This window comes from Mytilus edulis, chromosome 9 (assembly GCF_963676685.1).
Source record: "Mytilus edulis chromosome 9, xbMytEdul2.2, whole genome shotgun sequence".
Taxonomy (NCBI): domain Eukaryota; kingdom Metazoa; phylum Mollusca; class Bivalvia; order Mytilida; family Mytilidae; genus Mytilus; species Mytilus edulis.
In genome coordinates this window covers 41,638,952-41,649,904 of record NC_092352.1, presented here as the reverse complement: position 1 = coordinate 41,649,904, position 10,953 = coordinate 41,638,952, and the positions used below count along the sequence as shown (strand labels likewise).

The 10,953-nt window shown below is 31.8% G+C and overlaps 1 protein-coding gene across 1 annotated transcript; it reads left to right on the top strand.

The window, feature by feature from the left end:
• The first annotated feature begins 413 nt into the window (after window positions 1–413).
• Window positions 414–1,450, top strand: LOC139488350 (ras-related protein Rap-2a-like). Its single transcript, XM_071273884.1, has one exon. It carries the CDS (start codon window positions 543–545, stop codon window positions 1,260–1,262), a length of 720 nt encoding a protein of 239 aa, XP_071129985.1. The 5' UTR covers window positions 414–542; the 3' UTR covers window positions 1,263–1,450.
• The last annotated feature ends 9,503 nt before the right edge of the window (window positions 1,451–10,953 follow it).

Genomic DNA, 10,953 nt, shown 5'->3' with positions numbered 1-10,953 from the left:
TTTTTATCTTTTTTTAATTCGAGCGTCACTGATGAGTCTTTTGTAGACGAAACGCGCGTCTGGCGCATATTAAAAAATACAATCCTGGTATATATTGGTGAATTTATTCGCTGTTGGCAGGTTAACATCAATCAACTTATATTTTTTTTTTGTGTAAATCGGTACTTGGAAAAAAATATCATTATACATTCTATTTTTTTTTTATTGTTCCTGTTCAATATACATCTAGGTCACAATACATTACCGATCGGATACTATTCCCATGCGTCATGTTCTCTTCTATGTCTCACAACATGAGTTAAAGGAAAAGTGTTCACAGAAAGAAAATATACGACAAACTGTAAAATACAAGATAATTATATACCATTTAAATGAAACAGCTGAAGAAAACACATTTTGTTTTTTTGTTTCAGGACACTGTCATCGATTTAAAATAATTTGAATAAGATAAGAGAAATGACACACAATACTGCACTGATTCTGAAGATTACAGACAGATAAATTGTTTATTTATTCAAAACTTGAAAAAAAGTAAGTTTATTATGGCAGACATTGATCATCGAAATCGAGTTGTTTTTCTTGGCGCAGGAGATGTCGGGAAAAGTTCAATATTGCAACGGTTTTTATTTGATACTTACGACGAAAAATACACAGAAACAGTAGAAGATTTGTTTTCTAAGGAATATGACATCAAAGGTATTCATTTAAAAGTAGATTTCCTTGATACGGCTGGTAAATTTTCTTTCCCAGCAATGCGGCGCCTCTCTATTGTAAATGCTCATGGCTTCGTTCTAGTTTATTCGATTACAAATGAACAAACATTTGAAGAAGTCAAACAATTATGGGAGCAAATTAAAGAAATGCGAGAAAATTACGAGGAAATTCCGTGTGTAATTGTGGGCAATCATTTGGATCAGGAAGATAGTCGACAAATTGAGAGATTCGATGCTCTGAACTGGGCATACAACGAGGATCTAGCGGGAGGCTTTATTGAAGTATCTGCTAAAGAAAATATTGGGATAAATGACATTTTTAAAATACTTCTAGAGCAGGTTAATCACCCTAGAGATAAACATACTGACCATTTCTCGCTTCGGCGAATGAGTGTTCATTTTGTAGAAAACAACGAAACGGATACTTCTGACCATCACGAAGGTCAACCAGATTTTACAAGAAGCCGAAGTCGCAGTTTGATAAGAAGAGGTAGCAAACCAAAGACGAAGCGGTCAAGTAAATCAAAGAGTGATTGTGTTGTATCTTAGTGGTCAGCATTCACTGGACCACTAGTAGTAAAGCTGGACTACTGCTTCAAGTGTTTCAAATTATTCTTGTACATGGGATATTATCTACTAGTTATGAACAATATACAACAGAGAGTTCATGCACTTAGACTAAAAAAATATATATATGCGGTTGAAGTTCAAAAATGCTCAGTAACGTTATGAATTGTTATCTAGTTGGTTCTTTATTAATTTTTACACCAAAAAAAAAAAGAAGAGATAAATATTAAAACTAGACGTACAAATATTTGAAATACTGAAGTTAACGATTTTTAAAAACTCTATTACGATTCTTTACATCACATAATAAATATGTACATTTCATTTCGAGTATATTCATGTGTTTGTTAATAACGAAAAACAATTCCGTCTTTATAGACCTGCAATGTGCCTAGATTGCATTGAAAACAATATCCAGTTAAGGATTTCATTTTCTAAAATATAAATAGCAATAGAATTTTATTTGTCTAGGGCATGCTATGCCTTAACTTTTCCTGACACACAGGTTTGTCTGTACTCAGAATAAAATTTGAAGTAAAAACGCAGACATTCTAGCCCAAAGGTCTACATTTAGCCATATGTACAAAAATTAATTTCTCCGTCGATAAGGAATTAAACCATCGATCCACACGATAACAAATATTATCGCAGTTGTAGCTTAAATCGGACAGATTAATCGGGATCACGTCACCAGATCGAGTGAACACGTAAAACAATGATATGTGAACAATAGATAGTATATCTAAAATAAGATCTTGACATAAGTGATTTCATATCAAACTTATATAAACCTTACGACATTTTATTAAAGATCAGAACATTTGCAGACAACTTTCTTGTACAAAACTTCACCTTTTTTTCTCCTAAATTAGCTGTGAAGATTCCTTGTAATTGTTGAACATTTTGCGTTGGTTTAAAGTTTTTGTGTTGAAAAAAAGTAAAAATCCATCTGTGGTAGAAGTAAAAAACGTCGTTTACTTCCAGGTAAAACAAACATTTGAAACCCCCTTATCATCAAAATAGAATTATCGTCTTTTACAATGCCGTTTCCAGACATAATTTATACTACACATTTGAATCCTTTCTTAGAGTATATTTGGAAGGATTGATTAATTGATTGATCAACGATTATTTCAGCGCTCTTTGCAGTATATCGGCATCCAGTTGATTTAGAATCTGGAGAATACCACCGACATTCGGCAGGAAAACTGGCAATTCTATAGTATTATAAGAAGGATATAAAACACTTTTAAACGAGAGTGGTTCGAAATCGCAACCCACATGCTACAGATACCACTCTGCCACTGAGGCTATCAAACATTTATTAGTATATAATCGTTAGATAAAGCATAAAAAAAGTATAATTACAAAAATATCGAAGGAAAATATAAAACAGAAAGTCTCTTATCAAATAGAAAAATCAAAAGCTAAAACACACCAAAAGAATGGAAAATAGCTATCATAATCCTGTTTGGTACAGACATGTTTATATTTTGAAAATGGTGGATTCAACCCTGTTGATACGGGAAAATTCTAATATTTTCGTTAAGGTCAACGCTTTTACAACCATGCAAAATCATATCGTAAATGTTATTAAGAAATGTCTATGTAAGGTACATAATTTGATATAGCCTGTTCGTGAAATGTCAGATGTTTTTATACACAAAATTGTTAACTTAATATTTAAGAATTGTAAAACTTTACGACTTTCATTATACGTACTACAAGACAATTTGTCTGTTAATCCTAGTTAATGAGTCAAAAAGCGTCAAGATTGTTCAACATGTACCTTTTGGGACCATCCAACTATCGCTTTCATAGAAATCAGGAAAAAAAATGAAGAATAAGCATAGCAAGATTTTTTTTTCAGAATTGCATAATCTGCAATTATATTTTATTAATTTTACATGTATGTCATGGCATTTAGATAATTATGTACAGCTTGCTTTTGACACGAAATGTTGCTTTTAATGGTAAGGAATAAAGTTACACAAATGAAACATCGACAGCGTAAAGTGCAAAGTTTTTAGGTTGTGCGTTTGAAAAAGATACAGATGTATGTGAGATATTAGGGAGCAACCATTTAACTTCAAATGTGGAGGAAGTGGGGTTATTGTTTTGAGTCTGAGTTAGAAAATTTTACACTATAAGGTAATAGAAAAACCTGGATACAGAATGTTTGTCATCTGCTTGATCACAATATTGTTTCTCCATCAAATTGAGGATCAGAATATGTTTTAGAAAAGACCTTTACCCCCGCTTTTGAGGTTAAATGGTCGTTCCCTTATGACTAAGGGTAAATATATAGGGCCAATTTCCAATGTATTTGTTTCACTCACACTCACTGTCAAACTAAACAAATTTCACTGGTCCATTCTTGGAAAAATATTATGAGCTGCATCGGAAAGAAATCGACCGTATGCAAGTGCACGTATACATGAACAAGGCTATACTTATTTTTGGATGTTCAAATACGAAATAAAAAACGAATTTCTGTCTGTTTTTTAAGGTTCTTAAAACGGCTTAATTTTCAAAGAGTTACAAGGTTGGTATATAGATTTTTCAACCCAAAATAGGATACTAGTAACAGATTCATTGATATCTATTTGCATTATATTGCTATCCGACACCAAGATCATATATGAAAGGTTTTATATCGTATTCTTAAAATAATTTTTCACAATTCAAAATATTTCCTTGAGCTCAAAATATTATAACTTAACTTCCAACATGATTTTTATTTTGACATACGAATTCATTCCTGCATATTTTGGGGATAATTGCAAACTTGTGTTTTTTGACTATCTTCAGTGGTTCAAATATTTTGCAAGTTTAAATCATGCTGCATTAAAAGCAATTATATGTGGGAAAATGGAAATTTTTATTATTCAAATCAAACTAATGTGAATAAATGTCAATTAAAGTCTCCTTCATATGAATCAATAATTAATCGAATCAAACAAATGTCTTAGACTGATAACATTTATTCCTGAAAAGTGTCATACACTAGTAAGTTTTGTCAATAACTTGGTTTATATCAGGTTAATTAGTGTAAATGTGTATTCATGTGTTTTTTTTTTGGTTTAAATGTACTTTAATCATTCTAATCATTTTCTGTGCTTTATTTTGTAATTCATTTGATTGTATAGCTCAAATTTTGGGCACCATGATTGGTTAATAAAATTATCTATCTATCTAGTACCTACTGTTTAAAGAAAATATAGTACACACAAATGATAAAGCAAAACTGATAACAGACAGTAGCATGATCACGTCATGCTAACAAATTATCCTCCCTCTCTCTCTCTCTCTCTCTCTCATGCTCAAAACCATTAATTATGCTATTTAATCTTTGCAAAGCTGCACATTTCGACAGTGATGCTCGAGGCCGAAATATCTCAAAATTAAAGAACTAATAAAACCAAAAAGAACATAAAGTAAGCCAAACCGGTCTAATATGTATTTTGAAAATGAATTTTCCAAAATGTTTCCAAACTCGCAAATGTTATGCAAGTGAAAATTATCCTTCATTCAAAGCAATTATATATTGTAAATGGGAAAATATTATTAATTAAAGTAATTTAACGTTATCCAATGGCAATAATGGTCGCACCTTGATTATGAATCTATAATCTATCGTATCAACAAATGTCTTGGACTGATATCATTGTTTCCTGAAAAGTACATTACTGTAGTACTCACTGTTTAAGAAAATATAATACACAAATATTTTTCAGTGATGCTGAGACCAAACAAAACCTAAAGTAAAGCCTAACCCGTTAGATATGTATTTGAGACTGTTTGTTGAATGTGTCAAAATATTCCAAACTGTTATATACAAGTGAAAATAATCCAAGCCATTATATAAAGAAAACGGAAAATATTATTATTCAAAGCAAGTTAATGTGAATAAATGTCAATTAAAATCGCATTGAATATGAATCATAATTATCGAAGCAAACAAATATTAACACTGTTTCATGAAAAGTACAGTACTTGTTTAAGGGAAATATAATCCACTAAATGATACAGCAAAACCGATTATCGGTGCCAATTTCATTGCAAAGATGCACATTTTTTTTTAGCGAAAACGCCAATTTCGACAGTTCAAGTTTTCAGTGATGCCCTGGGCCAAATTATTTAAAATTATTTAAGAGTTGATAAAACCAAATAGAACCAAAAGTAAAGCCAAACTTGTCAAATATGTATTAAAGACTGTTTTTAATGTCCAAAATGTCCCAAACTCGCAAATATTATGAAGGTGAAAAAATGCTACAATCAATGCAATTATATGATATTGAAAAATTGAAAATAATTATTATTCGAGGCAAATTAACGTTAATAAATGACAATAATAGTGACCTTGATTGTGAACCAATTATTTATCGACAAATGTTAAAATAAATGTCTTGGTCTGATAAGATTATTTCCTGAAGGTACCGTACTCTGGTACCTACTGTTTAGTTTTAAAAAAAATGGTATACACATAAAATGATATAGCAAAACTGATAGCAGACAATAGCCATGATATGATCATGCTAACATTTATTTCATTATTTTTAATGTCAAGGTGAATTGTAAAGATGTATTGATCTTGTCGCTTTAATTGTAAAGACAGAAATAGTTAGGTTGTCTGAACTGTCATTATAAATAAGATCAAAGTCAACATATGACAGGTTTTAATGGTCTGTCAATAATATACCCACTGCTAAGCTTTATAGGATGTGTATTGGCTTATCACATCTGTGCAAAATCCTTGTTGAGATGATTATGATTTATATCCATCATACCTGTTGCATGCCTTTGATCTCTTTTATATCACAAATGATACTGCAAATAAAAATATTTATCTAGCATAAATCAACTGAAAATTAACTTCATGGCTCATCGTCTTTCGAGTTAATGTTTTGTGTAAATGTTGTCTAACAATGAATACAACAGTGAAGTATGTAATCGACTTACTGTTATGTTGTTAGAAAACACATGTTACAAATTGTAAAAGATATTTTACTGTATTTAAATTTTCTCGAGAAAAAAATATAACTTTAGACATAGATCAATTGTTGTCACTGAAATTTAATTCAGTCAATGTCATTACAGCATTCTCAAAATCACGATTATTCATTCTATGAAAATAAAAGGAACAAACTTTCAAGTTGTGCGCGTAATTATATACATATATTATATCTTATGTCATGCTATATAGTAAGCTATGAAAGGCTCCGGTATGACATATATATGCAGCAATCCAATTGAGAAAAATAAACAACTTAGTTATACACCATTTATAAACTTTATGAAAAACAATACGATATGTAAGTGAACTCAGATGTTAGAAAAGGGTATGCAGTTCTTGCTGCTTTAGTTTACCTCTTTCTTTTTTGACAATGAGTTACACTTTTTAACCTAAATCATTTCCCACGTTTTTCATGTTTTTATTCTGTTATACGGCTAATTTAACATATATATTTATATATGATTTTCAACAAGTGAAAAGATCATTTTAAAATTTCAAATGGAACTGAAGCAGCTTTAAGTGCAAACAATAAGTGTATCTGCCTTTTGTTGATACCATTATTAAGGACGTTTTTCAGAATAGTTACTACGTGAAAACAGTTGTATTTATTGTTGAACGCTCGTTAACGAAATTACAGGTTTAATTTGCACGGTGGGTATGGTTGTCCTGCGAGAGAACGTTCTGTGCTGGTGATTCGGTCCTGACGGGTGCTGGTGATCAATGAAAAAATGTAAACAAAGACGAAAATGATGATTTTTGACGTTTTCACTCATAAAAAATGGACGAAAACAGTTGAGATTTTTCAATTTTGTTTCTTATGGGTTCATATATAAACCATTAAAAAGTTGACCCTCTAAACTGTTTCAGTAAGCGTAACACAAAAATGCTCATTTTCAGAAAATCTAGAACTGAAAAAATAAAACAAAAATGCTCATAGAGTCCATTTTCTATACCGCAATCCACACGACAAAACTATTTTGTGAAAAAACATTGCAATTTATTAAAATTTAGCATTTTCTCAATTCATTCATGTCCTGATACTGTGCTGGTGGGTCCTGTCATTGTGCTGGTGGGTCCTGATACGGTGCTGGTGATTTTGGATAAGAAGTTGGTCATATTTGAAACAAATGTTACAAAATCAATCAAAATGGGCAGATACTTGTTGTCAATAGGATCTATGACTCCTATTTTAGCTCTTGTGCAACCATTTGGCTGTTTAATATGTGTTTTCAAATGATCGTAACTTGTATTACATAATTACATAAAAGGGAAACATCTTTCGTCCAATATAAGATAACAATATATAGTATCTAAAATAAGAATAGTTTTATTAAGATATTAAATGCCCCTTACATTGATGCTTCAACAATGATCAAAGCCCATGCCGCATAGACATGTTTGTTAGCGCTCCGCATACCCCTCCCCACTTCCACCCAAGCAACCCTCCTCATTTCCTCCTTCATTGTTACAGTGGTGTACCAACACAACAATTTATCACATAAAATAATAACACAAAGACACACATTATTGAACAACGAATGCTCACAGGTACTGAAAGCTAGTTCAAAGCCGCATTTTCAACTAATAGATAAACCATGTTCTCATATACAAAAATCCCAATCGTGTCGATTAAAAAAGTCTCAAAACTTAAGTTCACATTTTAATAATTACATTAGATGTATGTTTCATTATAATTTTTTATTCTGATTTGCTAACTGCACATCACGTGTTATTCCGTAAGCAGTTGCATTGCTCAATACAACTTTTCATTCATGATAACACGTGCTCCAACAATAAAGTGCACAGGTGAATTAAATAATAAAATATATAGAACTCGTGTTTTCATGATCATAGCTAAAAAATGTAATTATAAGTATTGAATGCTTCTTTTTGTAACTTTATAGGGTTGTAAAAGTGTTGACCGTGCGTACATTTTTAGAATGAAGCGCTTCCGCGCTTCATACAAAATGTACTTCGGTCAACGCTTTTACACCCCAATAAATTTACAAAAAGAAGCATTCAATTCTTAAATGTTTGATGAAGCAGAACTTCAAAAGTGTGCAGTGAATCTTGTGCTCACAACAGTTATTGTCATAATTATATTTACATAAGACTTATAAAGGAATTAAGAAGGTACCAAGAAATATTTTACAGTTCAATTTAATGATCATGAATGGAAGGAAATGGTACGGAAGTTTACAAAGGACAAAAAGAAATTGATAGTATTTTTTGGCGAAAGACTTAAACGCTTCTTTGCATTATATAGTACAGCTCTTCTATAAAAGCATGCAAAGAAAAACTTTGATTGACTTGCTTGCTATGTTTGCTTGGATGTTTTCAAACAATAGGTAGGCGGAGTTTCAATACATACTGGGATTTGATTGGACAAATACAAACTGACAGGAATTGAAGTTAATGTTTATTGTCCAAACAAATTCTAGTATATAGTAAACAGACTACTTACCTGTCGTTTACAAACATCCAAACAATCATAGCAAGCAATTTGATCAATAGTTTGCTTTGCATATATTTAAAGAAGAGCTGTAAATTCTAAAAAAAAAAATCTTGTTGTCGTAGATGGTTAAATCCTCAACAAAATCTCAATAACTTTGTTGGAACGAATAAAGGTTTTAAATCAAATTTTCGTGGACTTTTTAGCTTCCACCCTGACGAGGCATGTTAGCTGTTCGTATGCTGTTGCTGTTGCACTGACGCACGGAAACTTTCACATTTCCATCTTCTTTTCTGAAATATTTTACCCAGCTCATACTTGACAGGATTGTGATCCTAGTAAAAGATGTAACCAATGAATTGAACACAAGTTAAAAATTCCACAATACTATATAATTCATTTTATGTGTCAATTTGTTCGAAAAAAGTCGAAAAGAAGTTTTTTAATGTCATGATTATCTGTCGCTTTCTAGATCTATGCTTAGCATTTATTTCAGATGACATGGACTCCTCACCCTGGTGACCCTGGTGACCCTGCTGCCTTTCATAACTTTATCCGTATACATACATTAATAGATAAACAAAAGGCTGCAACTGGTATTTTTGTATTTAAAATGATTCGTTGTAACGAGAATATTTGTGGTAAATGGAAACTGTGGGGTCAAAATCTTAAATTGCTTATAAATGTTGCTGGACCCAGTTTCGTTATCTGATCTGAATTTTCTGAAATGTGCAAGGTAGATAGACATCAGCCTTTTGATTTTTTTTTACTCGGTAAGTTTTGCCCTAATTGCTTGAACTTTTGCAATATTAAAGCCGATTTCAATGAGTGTGTAGACAAAGGAAATATCTTTGGTTATCTTGCTTGCTGAACAGAAAAGTCATTGTTAGGTTATGTAAACTACCCTAGTTTAAGAGTAGACTAGTCCGACAAATGACATATCTTTCTGTCTGTAGGACCAGGCTACTTCGAAAGGAGGGTAGTATACCTTACCTAACAATGACTTCACGGTTTAGCTAACAAGCAAGCTAACTAAAGATATTACCTTTGCCTACATACTCAATGGAATCGGCTGTAACTAAAACCTCGAATCCATTTTAACAGACAGTGGTCATGTTTGTTGATGAATATTGTTTTTATAGATTCACTCTTGAAAAATCATTTGGTAACATTTGGTCAAGTAATTTCAGAAAAGATCTTTTTGAAATTGCGGACACCAAGACAATACATGAACCTCACACGACCCCTCGACAAAGGTGAGTTTATATATGATCTTATAGCGATTCGGGTTGATAACCAGTAGAAATTAAGCCAGTTTTTTGTGTGTGTAGATTTGTATTGTTTTATAAAAAAGAAGATGTGGTATGATTGCAAATGAGACAACTATCCACAAAAGACCACAATGACACAGACATTAACAACTATAGGTCACCGTACGGCCGTCAACAATGAGCAAAGCCCATACCGCATAGTCAGCTATAAATGGCCCCGATAAGATACCGTAAAACAATTCAAACGAGAAAACTAACGGCCTTATTTATGTAAAAAAAAAAAATCTATATTTTTGCTCTCCATTTTTATGCAAAACCTTTTACATTTTTATTTTATGGGTTAATGTTGAAGGTCGTACGATGACGTATGGTTGTTAACACATACTTCCTTTGGTTTCTTATGGAAATTTGTCCATTGACAACAAACATACACATCATCTACTTTATATAAGTATTGTAAAAATTACAACGTATGTTGGTGATCTTGCAAAATGATCGTAATCCCGAAAATCGTAAACATATTTTCTTATCTCAAAAGGGGACAAGAAGGGTTCCATTAACAGGCCAATAAATAAGATTACAGTTAATTTAAAAAAAAAAATAAAAAAATAGGGGTATTTTTTCTCTCATAATAACAGTAAACAGATTCACAACAATGTCAATTTCAAGAAAGCAGACAACAGTTAATTAGTCAATAACAGTACAGCATCAATGATCTTGAATAAATGCCACTTTTAACTAAAATATAAAGGCACAGAACCAGGACATAGGAGCACAGAACCAGGACCGTTTTTCTTATCACCAGCACAGCGTCAGGACAATTCCGTTTAACGAACTTGCACGACTTTTGCAATATAATATTGTTGTAATATACTTTGCATGGTACTTATGACGCATCAGAGAAAAATTAAGCAACAAAACAGTCGTTTTATT